Source organism: Ahaetulla prasina, chromosome 6 (assembly GCF_028640845.1).
Source record: "Ahaetulla prasina isolate Xishuangbanna chromosome 6, ASM2864084v1, whole genome shotgun sequence".
NCBI classification, from domain to species: domain Eukaryota; kingdom Metazoa; phylum Chordata; class Lepidosauria; order Squamata; family Colubridae; genus Ahaetulla; species Ahaetulla prasina.
Window position 1 is genome coordinate 85908488 of NC_080544.1, and position 19134 is coordinate 85927621.

At 39.5% G+C, this 19134-nt stretch overlaps 1 protein-coding gene across 2 annotated transcripts in view; it reads left to right on the forward strand.

Annotated features, from left to right (window-relative positions):
- The window catches only part of LEKR1 (leucine, glutamate and lysine rich 1), a 64471-nt gene that overhangs the window by 7555 nt on the left and 37782 nt on the right, over positions 1–19134 (forward strand). The window contains exons 1-3 of one of the 2 annotated variants that reach the window (XM_058187934.1): positions 827–1038; positions 4793–4886; positions 15260–15474. In XM_058187934.1, the coding sequence (XP_058043917.1) occupies positions 4839–4886; positions 15260–15474 (263 nt within the window). In that variant the 5' untranslated portion in view covers positions 827–1038; positions 4793–4838. Of the gene's footprint in view, positions 1–826; positions 1039–4792; positions 4887–15259; positions 15475–19134 lie in introns of those variants that run through there. The other variant, XM_058187933.1, reaches the window with a different exon arrangement.

A 19134-nucleotide genomic window follows, 5' to 3' on the forward strand; every position in this document is an offset into this window, starting at 1 on the left:
TCTGAGCCACCAGAGGCCCATGGAAAAATTGAAAAAAGCGGCTTCTCCAAAACTGAGCCATACACTTTTAAATTTAAATTTAAATTTTATTTATTTTGTCACAACATCATACAAAAAGATTATATAGTATATACACATATAAACATATATAGGAAGAAGAAAAGAAAAACAATAGGACAGGAACGGTAGGCACGTTTGTGCGCTTATGCACGGCCCTTATGGTCCTCTTAGGAATGGGGTGAGGTCAATAGTAGAAAGTTTTTGGTTAAAGCTTTTAGGATTATGGGAAGAGACCACAGAGTCAGGTAAAGTATTCCAAGCACTGATGATTCTGTTGCAGAAGTCATATTTTCTGCAATCTAGATTAAAGCGGTTTACATTAAGTTTAAATCTATTGGTTGCCCTTGTATTATTGCAATTAAAGTTGAAGTAGTCTTTGACAGGAAGGACATTACAATAGATGATTCTGTGAGTTAAACTTAGGTCTTGTCGAAGGCGACGGAGTTCCAAGTTTTCTAAGCCACTTCACTTCACACTAACCTATTCAGACGGCGAGCTAAACCTCACTGCAATCCATTACTATAAATAAAAAAAAAACAGCGATTGCATACCCTTACTAATGCATAAGTATCGCCAAGCACCGGGGGAGAGGGGCTCCCCTCCACGCATGTCTCTAGCTCAGGGGTCTCCAAACTTGGCAACTTTAAGACTTCTGGACTTCAACTCCCAGAGTTCCCAGAGCTTTGCTGGCTGAGGAATTCTGGGAGTTGAAGTCCACAAGTCTTAAAGTTGCCAAGGTTGGAGACCCCTGCAACTGCCTGAATTGAGCCATTAAGCCAGAAAGAACCCGGAAGAGAAACGCCGAGCCCAGAAGAAATAACTTCCGGTCTTCGTCTCTGCCCTACTTCCGGGATTTGCCGGACATGCTTAGTTGGTTGCTATGGAAACGAAGAAGCGGAGAGACTCCTGGGTGGGGCCTTGACAACATTGCGCGGCTGTCGTTGCTGCCCGCGGTGTTTTGCTAGCTGTGTTTGGGGGGTGAGTTCTTGTGGGTCCTTTTTCCCGCTGGTGTCCGTTGCCTTTCACCCCACACCCTAAACCCGCAACCCCCCCCGGGCTGAATATACGAGGTCGCGGTGTGTCTGGCTCCCTTGCGCGCCTTTGAACCCTCACTTGAGTCAGCTCATTATTTCTCCACCCGTGATTGCCTGTGGAAATGCTCAGTCACCCGTGTCATCCTTGTCTCTGAAAGATGCTTCCCTATCCCGCCTCCCAAAAGGTAACTGGACTGTCTTCTTCCTCAAGGGAAAAAACAAAACAAAAAGAGTCCAGTTGCCTTTTGAAAAAGCACTTTGAGCCCACTCGTGACTGTTAAAGCTTTCCACAAGGGGAATACTTCCTCGCTTCTTCTACTCCGAGATCTTTTAAAACAGAATGGCCAGAGATCGAGTCTCTATAAAACGAAAGAGTCTCTGTAAAGTTTCAGCTTTATGGGGAAAAACCTGATAGCTCTTTGGCTGGAATTGCGTGGCTTCATCTTTAGGACCAAACATAATTTCATGCTAATTATATGAATTTATATTATATGAATTATATAATTATATATCCGTGCACAAGCTGTGCCTAGGAATTGGTGCTACTACCTTATAAATACCTCATAAATCCTACACAAACATTTGATTTCTTCTAACCACCTAGTCCAATGGTGGGTTTCAGAATTTTTTACTACCGGTTCTGTGGGTGTGGCTTGGTGGGTGTGGCATGGCTTGCGGGACTGGCAGGGGAAGGTTACTGCAAAATCCCCATTTCCTCCAGATCAGCTGGAACTTGGGAGAGAGAGAACACATGGGGGCAGGGCCAGTCAAAATTTTTACTACCTGTTATCCGGAACTGGTCAGAACCTGCTGAAACCCACCTCTGGCCTTGTCTCCTTGTGTTCAGCAACTGAATTTAGGAAGAGTGTTACTCAAATGTTAAACAAGTAGTAACAGTCGGTAACCTCCCCAAATATAGCAAATTATTCCAAGTTTTATCTTCATCAAACTCTCAGAGTCACATTGGTAGGCTCATATAACTTATCCCTCCTGCTGTATACAGATTCTGGGTTCTGTTGCTGAGTTAGCCTCTTCCTGGACAGTAATATAATAAACCTGCTGGGTAGAAAAGGGCAAAAGGATTAGAAGAGGGAAATTGCCTGAGGGAACTGGAAGTTCATTGTCTCATCTTTTATTTGTATTTTTAAAGTGAAATTCTTCACTCATCAGAATTGTACTTGAGTTATATAGTCCTTCTCTTTTTTGCAAGCTTGTTCTTTTTATAATGAATTTCCCTATTTAGATAGGTCTGAGTTGTGAAATTCTACACCTAATTTTAATCCTGCGAAATGTGCTTCTAGATTGCATATGCTTTACTAAACAATATGACATTTCATGAATTATGCAATGTAATAGTTTAAAGAGATCTTGGAGATTATCTAGTCCAACCTCCTGCCAGTGCAGAAATCCAATATTGCAGTATCCTTGACAAAGGGCTAACCAGCTTCTGTTTAAATACTTGCAGCATAAGGGAATCCACCTCTTCCCCCAGGCAATTTGTTCCATTGTTGAACTTTTCTGATTATTTTGGAAAATTTCCTGATGTCTGACAAAAATCTATAATTTACATCTGTTGTATCTTCTTCTGTTTTCTGGAGAAATGCTGGGGTAAAAGAAAACCTCTACTTTATCTACTTCAACTATTGATCTTTCCTTGGAATAGCTTGGAACTATTCATTCCAAGCCCCTTATCATTTTGATTGCTGTTTTCTGTAATATTCTAGTTTGCCAGTGTCTTTCCTAAAGTGCAGTGCACAGAACTGCATACAATATTCTAATTTTTATCTAACAATGTAGAACCAAGAGAAATTATGACCTCTCTTGACCTGATACTTTAGATTTGTTCGTGTAGCCTAAGACTGCATCTGTTTTTCTTTTTGTACACGGTTTACTTATCTTACATTATCCATGTAATTACTTTTGCATGTATTCATATGCAGCCTGTCCTACACTCATGCCTTTTTTCTATTCAAATAAATAGTATTAAATTGTTTTGTTGAAATTCATCTTGCTGGTTTCTGACTGTTATTCCAATTTCAGAATCCTCTTGAATCTTAATACTTTCTTCCATTTGCTGTTTCTCTGTAACCTATGTAATCTATGAATAATAGCATACCCAGTTCATAATTTGCAATCTTTTAAAATAATCTCATGGAAGACTTTGTCAAATGCTTTGTTTAAATCAGGTATACTGTGTTCAGTACATTCCCATATTAAACTAAACAAGTTATTATATCAGAAAAAGAGTTCAGATTGGTTTGTCACAGCATGCTCTTCATAAACCTTGTAAAGCAATATGTTCTTTTTAAAATGCTGACAAACTAACTGTTTAAATAATCTGTTTCAAAGTTCAAGCAAGGTGACTGGTCTGTAGTTACACGGTCCTTTTTCTCCTGTTTGAGAAAAGTTGTTTGTAAATGCAGGGGGGAAAATTGCTTTTCTTCACTCTTCTACACATTCTTCATGATTTCCCCAAGAACAAAGGCTCCAAGGAAGAAAATGATGGGCATGTTACTTGCAGAAAATGTTAGGATAGCAGGAAGGAGAAGAGCTTCACAATTTCTATTTTATTTGGTATTTTCTTTGAGTAGGACCTGTGTTCTAATTGACCCAAGCAGAACCATTGACATAAGGAGGGAATGACAATCCAGGTAAATAAAGATATTAACATTAATGCATTTAAGGTTCCAGAAGCAAATCTATTAATCTAAGAGTGATGAGGGAACATTGGATCCCTAACTTGTAAAAAAAAGTGTGCTTTTTCTGCCTGGCTTTCTTCTATTTTTAGGATAGTTCTTGGTACCCTTCTCCCCCAGGAAGTACTTTCTGTGTTCAATTTAAGAAATCCCTACCTTCTTTGATAGTCTGGGGATAGACCATTATGCCTCTACCACTTTTATTTTATTTTCCAGTTGTACAGTCAACCTGTTTGTAGCATGTGTAATTCTTACCATCTTCAGAAAGGAAAACAAATGTGGCATTTAACCAGTGGTGAAATGTAAAATTTGTTACTACCGGTTCTGTGGGCGTGGCTTGGGGGGGGTAATGTGATTGGGTGGGCGTGGCTGATTTTTTTTTTTACTTTTAAAAGCATTTTTTCTACAACCTCTTCAGCCGAAGAGGTTGTAGAAAAAATGCTTTTAAAGGGTTCTGGCGATCCCAGCTGAGTTGCCTGATTGTAAGAAGCTTTTAAAAGCATTTTTTAAACAATCTCTTCGGCCAAAGAGGTTGTAGAAAAAATGCTTTTAAAGGGTTCTGGCGATCCCAGCTGAGTTGCCTGATTGTAAGAAGCTTTTAAAAGCATTTTTTAAACAATCTCTTCGGCCAAAGAGGTTGTAGAAAAATGCTTTTAAAAGGTTCTGATGTTCCCAGATGAGCCGCACGATCATCAGAGACTTTTTTTAAAGCATTTTTTTGTCCAAAGAAAAAATGCTTTTAAAAGTACAAAAAAGCACGGCTCAGCTGGACATGGGTGGAGGGGGGGGAGGGATTTTTGCTACCGGTTCTCCAAACCACCCACCACCATCGCTACCAGATCAGGTGATCCAATCTGAACTGGGAGCATTTCACGCCTGCATTTAACCCTGCAGATAATGGAAAGATATTTTTTTCTGGTTTATCACATGGACAGAAGAAAGAATTTCAGTATTCTAGAATCCCCTAATTGATTTTTATTTTGTGTGTTTATTTGTTAATAGGCTTTGTGACAGGCCTCTGATAATTCTTTAAAAAATATAGAAAGAAATGGATCGACATATTCCTGTGTATCCTTTGCCAGAAGAAATAAGAAAGGTATGATTTTGCAAGAAAAAGTGATGGGTTTGGGGTTTTCTAAACGGTTTGCAGTTATTATCAAGCCACAATTTTATATTCATTCTTATTTAATGTTTTCCTCTTTCTACTTAACTTTAATATTGTTATGGTTTTTTCCTCATGCACATTCTGCTATTCTTGAAAAGTTTGGTTTTTTTTAGAAAAATGAATGTCTTTTCCTATATAAAAGATTTACACGCGTATACACATGTGCACACAAAAATGAAAAATCTTGGGAGGGGAGGAATTCTGAAACAGGTAGATTATAACTTCCGCTAAGAAAAATATGAAATTAAAGGGCTTGATAACACTGGGAGGTTGGCTATACAAAAAGGTAGAATAGGTGTCAGTCATGTCCATAAAATTACAGGAATGATTTTTTTTAATGTGTGAGAAGGTTTTTTTCAGAGAAAATTCAAAATTTTCAGATCACAGAATGCAACACAGACTACAATAGATTTTGTGGAAAATAACTGGCCTATAACTGTATATAAAACTTATATAACTATAAGCCTCCTTATAGCATTTAGCAATAGCATTTAGACTTATAGCATTTAGACTTCACTGCTTTACAGCCCTCTCTAAGCAGTTTACAGAGTCAGCATATTGCCCCCAACAATCAGGATCCTCATTTTACTGACTCGGAAGGATGGAAAGCTGAGTCAATGAACATAGCGTGCCATGACTTTAATTATATTAATTAATTGCATTAAAAACCATAGTTAATTAATACAATTGATGTCAGAGTACATTATGTTCACATGTTATACAGATATAAACAGAGAAAATCTAATCTTTTGGATGCTTAGTATCTCCCATCACTGCTAGTTTGGGGAAGAAGTGTCAGCTTTGGAAGGTCTATTTATACTATTTATACTGGTGAAAAGTTGCACCACATTCATGGCTGTGAGTTTCCAACAGCATTAGGTCCTGAAAAATGATAGGCTATTGGGTTTGACAGAATTGGGTCTGGTTCCATTGCTTCCAATTCCTCCTTGCTTGCCATCTACAATCTGGCAAACTCATTTCCACACCATTAATTGTAATGAGGTATGTGCTTTTAGACGTTTCCCAAATGAAAATCTCAACTACAGTTTTGCTACCATGTCATGTATGAGATTTCTTCAACCTGATCAAGTATTACTCAGAAAATGTTAGTGATTTTGTATTTTTTGTTACTCCAGCAGCACATTAATAATACAACATATTTATTGAATGAATCCTGAAAGTGCTATTCATATGATGAGATTAAATGTTATCATGCAGTAAATACAATCAGACGGGAAACTGAAAAAACAAGAATCATTTGGATATTTGGACAGATAATTGTTATTGCTTGGGAGGAGGGGGCGGAATGTAGCAAAATCTTGAAAGCCTAGATATAAACTGAACTTATATGTAGCATAATTAAGGTGGAGTTACTCTCAGTCTCTTGCTTTCCCCTTCCGTTGAGCTGAGATGCCACAAACATGTTTCTTCTTCTACTTTCCCAGGGTCTGTCAGATGTTCCATCAGATTTATCTATATACAGTGCATGACACTCTGTTTGGCATGATTCCATTACTAAGTTTTTGGAAAGTCTTTCCAAATAACCTATTAGATAACTGAGAGCAGACAATTAAATCTCAAATCACATGCTTTCTTAACTAGTGAATAACATTCCTTTGAACTCAGATTTATCTTTCATTTCAGTGGGACTTAGTTTAAATATAGTATTGTTGTCCAAATAGATAAAGTGGTTGAGTGTAGAGAATAACAAAAAAAAAAAGAATGAAAATAACATTCTTAGAGAATAAGTAATGGCAAAAATGACAGCCAAAATATGCAAGCTGTATATTTGAAGAGAAGCAACTTTGACTGCTTTTGACTTTATAATATTTAATTTAAATATTTAAGTATGTTCCGTATTCATCTCTTTGAAAAAAAAGTGGCTCACAATGGTTAATTGACCCAATAATGCTTTTATATGAAATCCTAAACTCAGGGAGTACAATTTTATTTCTAAGTAAACCTGTTTTAGTGTGAAATGTATAGTCATTAGTGACAGTGTGATAGAATCAACAGCAGTCACAAGGCTAAATGCCCCAAGGTCTCTGAAGTTAGTCCTGGTTTACAACGATATGTTTATAGAATTTAGATTGTAACAAAGGTTTGATAATTTTCTTCCTCCATACACAATATAATCTACATAAAGGATTGTTATTAAATGATGTGATGCTTTTAGTATTGTTCTTTATTGCACCATTGTTTCATGTAGGTAGATATATTTCTTTGGTTTCTCATGACTCCCCCACTTGACTGTCCATTAATTTTATTTTTTCTTTATTTATTAAACTTCTATGCATTTGATACTCTTAAGAGCAAAAGACAGAGTCCTCTTTCTCTCTTGCATGTATTATTTAATTATTTTTGTTGTTATCCTTGGATGCTCTTTGCTTATCAATGCATTGCTTTCTTTCTTATTACTACTGGTGCTTAGGGTGAGCGATTGACACAAAGTCACCTAGATAGTTTCTGTTTATAAGAGAGGTTTAGAATCTGGATCTCTGTGCTCCTAGCAACTTAAACATTATATCATAGTGTTCTAAATAAACATTTATCTAAAGTACAGAGGAAGCCAACATAGACTTCTGAAAATAAAATTTATAGAGTAAAAGTACAATAATTTGTAAAATACATAAAATAATGGACTGCAGTGGTTTTAAATTATACTGAATATATTACTATTCTAAAGGAATGATCTATTAACATTTATCACTCATGGTGATTTACCATGGTACCAAAATAACATCCGTCTTGTACAGCAATCACATACTTCTGACTTACCAGTTGTCAGATGTGCAGCAATTAAAGAAATCACTCCCTGGTTCCTGTTCCATGTTTCCTTAGGTCAGTCATATTTTCACAATTGCATTTTTATTTAACTTGAATAACAGTTATCATCCCATGTAAGGCTATTTTGGTTAGAGCGGCAGGAAAATGGATAACTAATTTAAACTTATTGATATGTATTGATGATAGGAAAGAAATCAATTGAGATACATTTTAATACTTGGAAAAGGAAGCATTATTTTAAAAGACCAAGGTGGAAGATCATCAAAATAATCACATTGTCCTTGATTCTGTAGATCTGTATATATTTTCATCCCTTATAATGTGGCAATGATACAGACACTTTGCATCATACTGATACTTGTCACGTAACCACGATTCCTGCACTGTTCTATGGACAGTTCATTGACAAAACTGGACTGTTTAGTGTGTGATGTAGCTAAGGGTCTGTCTATGCTGGTGACTGAGTTTTATTCAGAAATCACAAGAAGCTAAGAGTTAAATGTTATGGCAAAGTGTTCTATTTAAAAAAACCATTTTTTAGCATTTCAAATTATACTATGTTTGATATAGCACAGTGATATACTTTTTCTTCGGTATGATACAATATATATGGGAAAATATTATCTTGATAATAATGTATTCCAGTTATTCTATATCATTTGCTTATGTGAGTTTGTGAGCATCCAGACACGGCAAAATAAGTTCTTGAAAGAAATACAGATGAACACATGGCTCTATTTTTTAGCTGAAAGTTACTCTGGTTGGTAACACAAAATATATCTTACTCAGGGTTGAATTTAGCATTTTCAGATTATTTATGTAGGTTCAAAATAGAATTGCTCATTAGCCCAAGCTTCTCCCCATCCAGTCCAGTGTCTTGCTGAAAGTAGATGCATACATTGGAATGTTTGAAATTGTTTATTTTGAAATACAAAAGTGGTGGTGCTACAAGAAATCACAGTGTTCTTTTTAGGATAACAGTCTCTCCTTTTCCTTCATGTTACAGTTCAGTTTGTCCTCTTTCAATAAGTAATTTTAGTACTTTGGAACCTTATGGTATTTATTCTGAATGATAGTTTCATATTTCTGGGCACAGGTTGTTACTGCCAGGAAAAATAGAATTAATTTTTCATTTCCTTCAGAACCACTGTAACTATGATCAGGCTTCATGAGGCAAAGAAGAGTTAAGAGAAATAAAGGCAAGCTTAGAAAACCTGTATCCAATATCACAGGTACACACTTATATTAGAAAATAATTAGAATATCATGTGAGACATGCCAATTAGTTAGATTATGGCGTGTCTCATAAATAAACATGATTACTGTTCATTATCCTGGCAAATAGATGGGGAAGAAATGGAGATAGTGACAGATTTTATTTTCCTGGGCTCCAAGATCACCGCAGATGGGGATTGCAGCCAAGAAATTAAAAGATGCTTGCTCCTGGGGAGGAAAGCTATGACAAATCTAGATAGCATATTAAAAAGCAGAAACATCACCCTGCCAATAAAAATGCGTATAGTCAAGGCTATGGTTTCCCAGTTGCAATGTATGGCTGTGAAAGTTGGACTGTAAGAAAGGCTGAGCACCTAAGAATTGAGGCCTTTGAACTATGGTACTAGAAAAGACTCCTGTGAGTCCCTTGGACTGCAAGGCGATCAAACCAGTCAGTCCTAGAGGCGATCAACCCTGTCTGGTCTTTAAAAGGCCAGATCCTGAAAATGAAACTCAAATAGTTTGGCCACCTAATGGGAAGGAAGGTCTCATCACTGGAGAAGAGCCTAATGCTGGGAAAGATAGCGGTGTCCCCCAAGGTAGCGTTTTAGGACCAACACTCTTCATATTATACATTAACGACTTCTGTGACCATATTATAAGTAATTGTGTTCTCTTCGCCGATGATGTTAAACTATTTAACACTACCAACAATACGGCTACCCTTCAAAAAGACCTTGATTTTGTGTCAACTCAACCAGCAAATGCTCTGTCTTACACATTGGAAAAAAGAATCAGAACACTAAATACAAGCTCGATGGACATTACCTTGTAGATGACCCTCACCCCGTTAAAGACCTTGGAGTTTTCATATCAAACGATCTAAGTGCCAAAGCCCACTGCAACTACATCGCAAAAAAGGCTTTAAGAGTTGTAAACTTAATCTTACGTAGCTTCTTCTCCAGAAAGATTACACTGCTAACCAGAGCAAATAAAACATTTGCTAGACCAATTCTTGAATACAGCTCGCCTGTTTGGAACCCACACCTCATTTCTGACATTAATATAATTGAGCGTGTCCAGAAATATTTTACAAGAAAAGTTCTCCACTTCTCTGTTTACAACAAAATACCTTATGCCACCAGACTTGAAATCCTGGGTTTAGAAAATTTAGAACTCTGTCGCCTTCAGCATGTCCTGAGTATAACTCATAAAATCATCTGCTACAATGTCCTTCCTGTCGAAGATTACTTCAGCTTCAATCACAACAATACACGAGCACACAATAGATTTAAGCTTAATGTGAACCGCTCCAATCTTGATTGCAGAAAATATGACTTCAGTAACAGAGTTGTTAATGCCTGGAATGCACTACCTGACTCTGTGGTCTCTTCCCAAAATCCCCAAAGCTTTAACCAAAGACTATCTACTATTGACCTCACCCCATTCCTAAGAGGTCTGTAAGGGGCGTGCATAAGAGCACCAGCGTGCCTACTGTTCCTGTCCTAATGTTCCCTTTTATTGTATCCAATTCATATAGTTATGTCATGCTTATGCTTATATATATGCTTATATATCGTATAGTTCTTTCTTTCTTATGCTTATATATACTGTTGTGACAAATAAAAATAAATAAAAATAAAACAGAGAACAAGGTGGCTGGATGGAGTTACTGAAGCAGTAGGCATGAGCTTAAATGGTCTCCAGGGGATGGTAGAGGACAGGAAGGCCTGGAGGAACGCTGTCCATGGGGTTGTGATGGGTTGGACATGATTTTGCAATTATCAACAAAAGTGTTTATTATTTGTCTTTTTCAAAACAACTTTATTTTTTTCTCCTTTTAACTTTTTGGTAGTATTTGAATATCTTTGTTCTCCTTTTCTCAAGAAGGGTTGTTATTTAATATCCACCATATCCAGAGCACACGAAATGTCTACTAAAGCAGCAGAGACTCTGCAAAGCCTCTTCAATCCAAAGGCGGCGCAAAGCCAGCGCCAGTACACCAGGAGGAGATTCAGTCGAATCCGAAGGTGAGGCGAGGATGAGGAAGAGGTCTGCCGGACCGAGAAGCGCGACACTGAGGACCGTGGCGAGTCACGGAAGCTGCGGAGGGCAGCATCAGCGCCAACGCTGCAGGTTTAAAGGCGCAACATGCGGCGGTGTGGGAAGAAAGGACACTTAGCTCAGGTTTGCAGGCGGCCCAACCTTCCCGCCGAAAATTCAAATCGGCCAATCAAAGCGGAACCGGAAAGGCGGCCCGCGATTGGTTCAAACAAGAAAGGCGAAGTCTAACCAAACGACTGTCATTATAGGCGCGCCTCAACCAAAGTGGAAAGAAGATTTTACAAAGCCCAAGATCGAGGGAGTACGGTGCAGGCTTGAAGTAGACACGGGATCAGCGATCACCATCATGTCCTGGGACACCCTGGCGAAGTCACTGCCGTCCGTCGCGAAGCGCCATTTGCAAGCACAGCGGCTACGAGTGCACGACTACCAGAGGAATCGCATCCCTGTTCGAGGACCACCTCCGTCCGAGTCGAGTACGGCCCTCACAAAAAGACCCTGCCCATCACAATCGTCGAAGGAACTCTGCCCAGTCTGTTGGGACTAGACTGGTTTCGTGCCCTGGGCATGGGAGTGACTGGCATCTACAGAAGTGACTGCAATTTGAAAGACATTCTCTTTAACGAGTTCGAAGATGTCTTCAAGGACTGCCTGGGCAAGTACAAGGGGAACCCTATTTCCTTCAACTTAGACCCCCAGGTAGCCCCCATTAGGCTTAAGGCGAGGAGAGTCCCTTTTGCCCTAAAACCAAAAATTGATAAGGAGCTGGACAAGCTCATAAATCAGGGGGTTTTGGTGCCAGTCGATCACGCAAAGTGGGAGACGCCAATCGTCACCCCAATCAAGTCGGACGGGTCAATTAGAATTTGCGCTGACTACAAGGCGACGCTTAACAAAGCCTTACAGAAAAGCCCGTACCCGGTCCCCGTAGTGCAACATTTATTGCACTCCTTGGGGCAAGGGCAAGTCTTTGCAAAGTTAGACTTGGCCCAAGCCTACCAACAACTGCCAGTAGACGCCCGCACAGCCGAAGCCCAAACGATTGTGACGCACAGGGGGGCATTCAAGTGCACCCGATTGCAATTTGGGGTTAGTGTGGCACCAGGGCTGTTCCAAAACCTGATGGAACGACTACTGCAAGGGCTCCCAGGGGTAGTTCCCTACTTCGATGATGTCCTAATTTCAGGGGAAAACATGGAGGAATTGGGGGAGCGGTTAAGAAAGGTCTTGAGCATTTTCCGGACAGCCGGATTAAAAGTCAAGACAAATAAATGTCAGATAGGGGTCGAATCGGTCGATTTCTTGGGCTACGGATAGACAAGAAAATTCACCCTACTGAGAGCAAGGTTAAGGCAATTAGGAAGGCTCCAGCGCCCAAAAACAAAGCAGAGCTGCAGGCATTCCTGGGATTGGTTAATTTTACGCGGTCTTTTAAAGAACAAAGCAACCGTTGCGGAACCGCTGCATAGGCTCTTAGGAAAAAATACTGTTTGGTCTTGGGGAAAGTCAGAAAATAGGGCTTTTGAAGCAGTCAAGAACCTGCTCTCAAGTGATAGCCTGCTCATCCAATATCACGACTCACTACCCCTAGTGCTGGTTTGCGATGCGTCACCTTATGGGGTGGGGGCTGTACTCAGCCATAGACTTCAAACGGCACAGAAGCCCCTATAGCGTTCTACTCTAGAACGATGTCCTCCCCAGAGAGGAACTACAGCCAATTAGACAAAGAAGCATTGGCCATTGTATCAGGGGTCAAAAAATTCCATGAGTATGTCTTTGGGCGGAATTTTGAAATTGTGACTGACCACAGACCGTTATTGGGACTACTGGCTGGCGACCGGCCAACACCTGTGGCACTGTCGCCACGTTTGACTCGATGGACTATATTTTTAGCCGCTTACTCATACAAGCTGCAGCATCGACCCGGAAAAGAAGTGGGGCATGCAGACGCTTTGAGCCGATGCCCACTGCCGGGGGCGACCGAAGATCCCACTCCGGGGACACCCATCCTCCTTATTGACTCGTTGGACTCTGGCCCAGTCACATCAAAGGAAGTGGCTCGGGCATCATACCGGGACATTGTGTTAAGGACTGTACTCGGTTGGGTACAGAGAGGGTGGCCCGCTGCGCCGGGCGAACGGTTCAAAGAATTTGTTAAGAAACGTGATGAGCTCTCGGCTCAAGGGGGGTGCCTGTTATGGGGTGATCGTGTAATAATTCCTGTTAAGTTAAGGGCAAGGTATTGGACCTCCTCCACGAGGTCACCCAGGCATCGTAAGGATGAAGGGGTTAGCTAGAAGCTATGTATGGTGGCCACTCATGGGCAGAGATTGCTGAGAGGGTAGGGAAATGCCAAGCTTGCCAAGAGTCCAGACCGCTACCCCAACAGCCCCAGTCAGAGAATGGGAAAAGCCCCAAGGGCCTTGGTCAAGAATCCACATTGACTTTGCTGGCCCTTTCACGGCCAAACATTCCTAGTGGTGGTGGGCATTTTCCAAATGGTTAGAGATCATACTTATGAAGTCCACCACAGCCGAAACAGTAATCGCAACCCTCGCCACCTATTCGCAACTCACGGGTTGCGGACACTCTGGTGTCCGACAATGAGCCCAATTCACGGCAGCCCAGTTTGAAGAGTACCTGGCAGAGGAAGGCATCCGACATGCCCTCTCTGCACCTTTCCACCCTGCGTCGAATGGCCTTGCAGGCGTTCCGTCCGGGCGCTAAGGAGGCATTGTCCAGGCTCAAGCCAGGTGACTGGCAAACAAAAATAGACTTTTTCCTAGCCGTCCAACATAGAACCCCAAGCACAGCCACTGGGAAAAGCCCAGCCGAATTGCTAATGGGACGAAAACTCCGGTGTCCACTTGACCGTTTGAACCCCCATTACACACCCGAGGGTTACAAGGGGGAGCTAGAAAAAACAAGGGAAATGAGGATAGGCGACCGGGTGTGGCCCGAAACTATGGGGACGGCCCTAGTTGGCTCGCAGGACAAGTAACAAAAGTAACAGGGCCAAAATCGTATGTGGTAGAGCTACCAGACAACCGAATGTGGCGGCGCCACATAGATCAGTTAAGGAAACGAATAACTGACCAAACCGAACCAACAGAGACAGGTAATGACCAATACCACTTTGAATCCACAGCTGACAATGACCGGGAGGCGCAAGACTTAGCTGAGGTCCCAGAGTTCCAGCGACGCCATCAGGTCCCGAGGAAACAGCAAGGAAAATCCAAAATTAATCCAAGGCGGATGGCCAAGAAAAAGTCGGCCAATAATCCAGAGCCCGATGGCCCAGAGAAAGAGCTGGGAGGAGAAAACAGCCCCTCCGACCAGCTCAAACACCACCAGAACTGAACCGCAGGTCAGAAAGAACTAGGAGGCGCCCAGGTTACTGAGAGGAGAATGTTTAATAAATAATTCTGAGTCATCAAATGAAACTATTTCATCCTTTAATGAAGAATTGATGGAAAGAAATCTATAATTTCTGATTACTTTTAGTCAGGATTACAGATTTGTTTCTTTCCTCTTACTCTAGAAATGTCTCTGTAGTTCTATTATTATTTTTTTTGCCATCTTTCCCTGTTTTTATGACAACTCACAGGTGTAGAGAGAAGCCTAGATTATGTATTCAGTGTAGAATTTGCTTTTTCTATTCCAGCTCATTAGCATTCTTGTTAATACCGCCACTAAACTGTAGACTATCATAGTTTGTAATAAAAATAATAGAATAGGCCTACAAACCCATTTATTTATAAAGAACAGATTTTTGCACAAATATTCTTTGCTATCAAGAACAGGTAACTATTTCTATATAAGTCTTAATTTAGCTATTTTTAAAAAAATCATAAATATTTCACTATGTCAGGGTAAATATCTATGATTTTCATTTTGCCCCCTAAGGACCTTATATCCACTTGGCCCATTTGGAGAATGTAAATTTTGTCTAAATTTCCAAGGAGAATGGTAAAAATGATTGTGTGAATAATTCAAGGGTAGGTTATTTTGTACTTTCAGGTACGTTGAACTACACATATTAGAAATTCCATCCAGCATAGGTAATGATAAAGAATTATAGAATTCTAACTTCATACTCCGTTCTGGAACATTGGTTGTCCACCACTGGAATAATGTGCTATGTAAACATTATTCTGACTCCATATAAAAAGTTGCTTTTATTAATTTTTTTAAAGGACCAGGGTTTTTTCACTGTACATGTTGCTTATTTTTTTTAGATGTCCCGAGATGACACAATGTGTAAATATTGTGGAGTCAGTTATTTGATCCTTCATGAATTTAAGCTACTGGATGAGAAAGTAAAAGCAATGGAAAAGAAGATGAAGTTTTTTGAGGGCAGTGTGGAACGGGAGAAAATACTGCAAGAAAAACTACAATGTCTAAGTCAAGATTTTGAACAATGCACAGCAGTTAGTGAATCAAAAACAGAAAGGTTGGACTTACTAGCCATTCTTGCTTTTCAAATTAATATGTCTATTAATATTATTCAGGGGCAAGTATGCTTTAGTTGTTTTGCCAGATTTAACTTGTATCAGGTATAATTTTCAAATGAATTCATGTTAATCAGTCATAGTTTGAGCTACAGTTTAGAAGTCACTATTCACTGCTTAAAGAAACAAACGTAATGTAAGCTGTGTTATTTCTAGTACTGAAATAATAGCTTAATATGATGCATGAACCAGGCAATTATAATTTATAAAACATGCTTTATAATTTGCTTCATATATAATGAAGCCACCATAGTTTATTCTGTAAACCATGGCTTAATATAGTGCATGAACAGCCATTTTGTTTGTCAAAATAAGATATGGATGTAATTCAATTACAAATCAGATTCTAAAATAAACTTTTGATGACAGAAAAGATTTGCTATTCCATAAGCAATAAAAGTTCAGAATACACAGAGCACTTTATTCTTTTAGCAGTTTTTAAAACATGTTTGTAAAGTACTGTAAGATTATATTATGAATAATTTCTCAGATTGCCTTTCTAACCTTGATTTGCAGTGGAAAACTTATTTCTAATTCTTTTTTTCCCCTGGAGTATGTTAGGTTGCTGTCTGATTTTTAAACTTTAATTTAGTTGCTTTGATATCATCATCTAGAGAAATAATACCATCAAAAATCTTTGAAGAAGCAGCAGAAAAATAGCATAAATTCATTGACTATTGTGTGCATGCAAAACAGGAATTGCAGGGTATCAATATATAAAGAGGAAAATTTTAAAAGACTAAGTTTTATATACATAAAATAAGCGCTTATTGGTCAGTTTTCTTGAATAATCAATATTCCAATTCCAAGTGCTTCCTGACAAATGAGCTATGATTTTTTTTTCCAATTCTCCAAGAAACAGCTCAAAGGTCTTTGATACTGCAATGCTCTGGATTACTGCAATGCTCTCTACACGGGGCTGCCCTTGAAGAGCACCCGGAGGCTCCAACTGGTACAGAATGCGGGCGCGTGGGGGATTGAGGGAGCATCGCGTAGCTCCCATGTAACACCTCTCCTGCACTGGTTGCCGGTGGTTTTCCGGGTGCGCTTCAAGGTATTGGTCATCACCTTTAAAGCGCTCCATGGCATGGGACCGGGATATCTACGGGACTGCCTGCTGCCGCCAATTACCTCCCATCATCCGGTGCGTCCAGTGCGTTCCCATAGGGAGGGCCTCCTTAGGGTGCCGTCGGCCAACCAATGTCGGCTGGCGGCCCCCAGGGGAAGAGCGTTCTCTGTGGGGGGCCCGGCCTTGTGGAACGAGCTGCCGGTGGGATTCCATCTTCTCCCTGATCTTCGGACCGTTAAGCGCGAGCTCAAGACCTTCTTTTTTCACCAAGCGGGGCTGGCCTGGTTGATTTTAAATATTGTGGGTTTTTTAGTAGGCTTTTAACAGGGTTTTTTTATCTTTCTGTAATTTTTATTTAACTATTTTTAACATACGGCGTTTAAATTAGATTTTTAAATTTGGTACTGTATTTTAAAATTTTTCTGGTTTATTGTTGTTTTATCTGCTGTACACCGCCCTGAGTCTTTGAAGAAGGGCGGTATAAAAATGTAAATAATAAATAAAATACAAATAACACATGAAACTTGGAGAAAAGTTGGTGTCAAAAATATTGAGGTGAAAAGGTGAATTTGGGAAAGAAAAGGCAGATGGTAAGAGATAAAATAGCTGTAGTTGAAGCTGGCTAGCAATTAAGGGTTTGTTTGTACTTCCAAGCATTTTTAAAAGAAACCTCACAATAGTTGGATTAGATGGCAAAGCATAATAGTTTTCATATCTTGAAGTCTTAGTGAGTTAGCTTCAGCTTTTGGTTGAAATAATTACTTTAAAACTAATACATCTGAAGACAATTTAAGACTGATTTAGTTGTGGGCTGGATCAAGTTGAAGACAATCTTATAAGGCCTGGAGTACAGTGTGATTGTCAGGCCTGGAAACCATATTAGATGTTTTCAGAGTATATGCTGCACTGTGTTAAAGTTGGGACAGGAGTTTAGAATGCATATTGGCTTTTCTGATGCTTCCAATTCATTATTCTTATCTCCCCCAACACACACACCCTCTTTGATTTTTCCTCTGTTCAGCATATAACCATATTCTGGCTGTGATAACAAGATGTTCAGCTTCACAGTTTATGTGAAATAGTCAAGTGCAGAAAAGATCACCATGTTCTTTCTTTTTTTCCTTTTAGCTTCTGCAATTAATTAGCCGTGGAGTTTAGGATGTTTTCATGATTTCACGTGTTAAATATTATCAGTGCAGCCAAGATTGTAGTTCAGATTTTAACAAAAAAAATTGCAAGCAAAAGAAACTAGCTGTGTTAGAATTTTTAATTCATTTTAATGCTGATTCATTAAAGCATTGTGATTCTCTGCATATATGTAGGTTATCTACACATTTTCTCTCTAGCCATTTTGTAACTTAGGAACAAAATAGTCCTGCTTAAATAATAAAGACAATCTAGTCTGCAGGTATAGGGGCCAAACAGAAGCTTATGAAATCAGGAAATGAATACAGTATAATATTTGATTGCTTTTCCCACCAACTTTTGCTAATGATGTATCTGATCCCGGAGTTAGTGCTTGGCTCTGATGGTGAGAGGTCACGCATATCATCATAAATTTATCTAGGACAGAGGCCAGTGGATGTATTTGACATATTGTGAGCATGCTGTGGTCACTTTTATAAAATGGCTGCTATGAGAATGATTTATGCATTCAGAAAATGGCTACCATTATGACTTGTCTGATCATAATGATAAGATAATATTTAAGAGAGGCAGTTTTCCCAACAGCTAGTTTATAAGCGAGAAAGGGAGGGGGAGACAATAATCTCAGAGAAACAACAACAAATTGTAGATTAGAGTTATAAAAAGGTGATAGATAATAAAAATACATGGAAATAAAATTGCAAGGAAATTGCTAATGATCAAGACATAAAATATCAGACCAATAGGACAATTTCCATGGGATACAGATAAACAGAAAACAAGCTAACTACAGATTCCTATAGAGAGAACGAAAAAGCAATTGTAGGAATGGAGGACCAGTAAGAGTTCAAGACCTAATGATAATGTATTCATTTAAGGGGATGTCTTTGTAAGGACTGTATAAAAGGAACTAGCCTTGAAATGGACTACTTGCTTGGTTTGGAATCTATTCCCAAGCATCAATTATCCAGTACAGAATAAAGTTTTGCAAAGATTTCTATATCTGTTGCAACTCACTTGGGTGGAGCACAGCAGGCTAAGAACCCCAAGCATTCCCCAGGGCATTTCACATCTATTTACTAGGGGACAAATTGGTAAAGATCTACCTGCCATTCTCCACCACCTCCATTATGTTCATATTGTTTCTCTACTGATCTGCAGGTACTAATCATTTTAATTTTTAAAGACTGGATATAGAACTAAAGTTCATCTAATTTTGTTTTTCATATTTTAAATGATGGAAATAACAGCTTGTTGATTCTCTTGGGCAGTAGTGTCAAACTCAAGGCCTGGGGGCTGGATCCAGCCCCCGGGGTGCTTAGATATGGGGCTGACCTGGAAACAAGTGAAGGACCAGCGCCTCTTTCCAGTGAAAACAGAGCTTGGG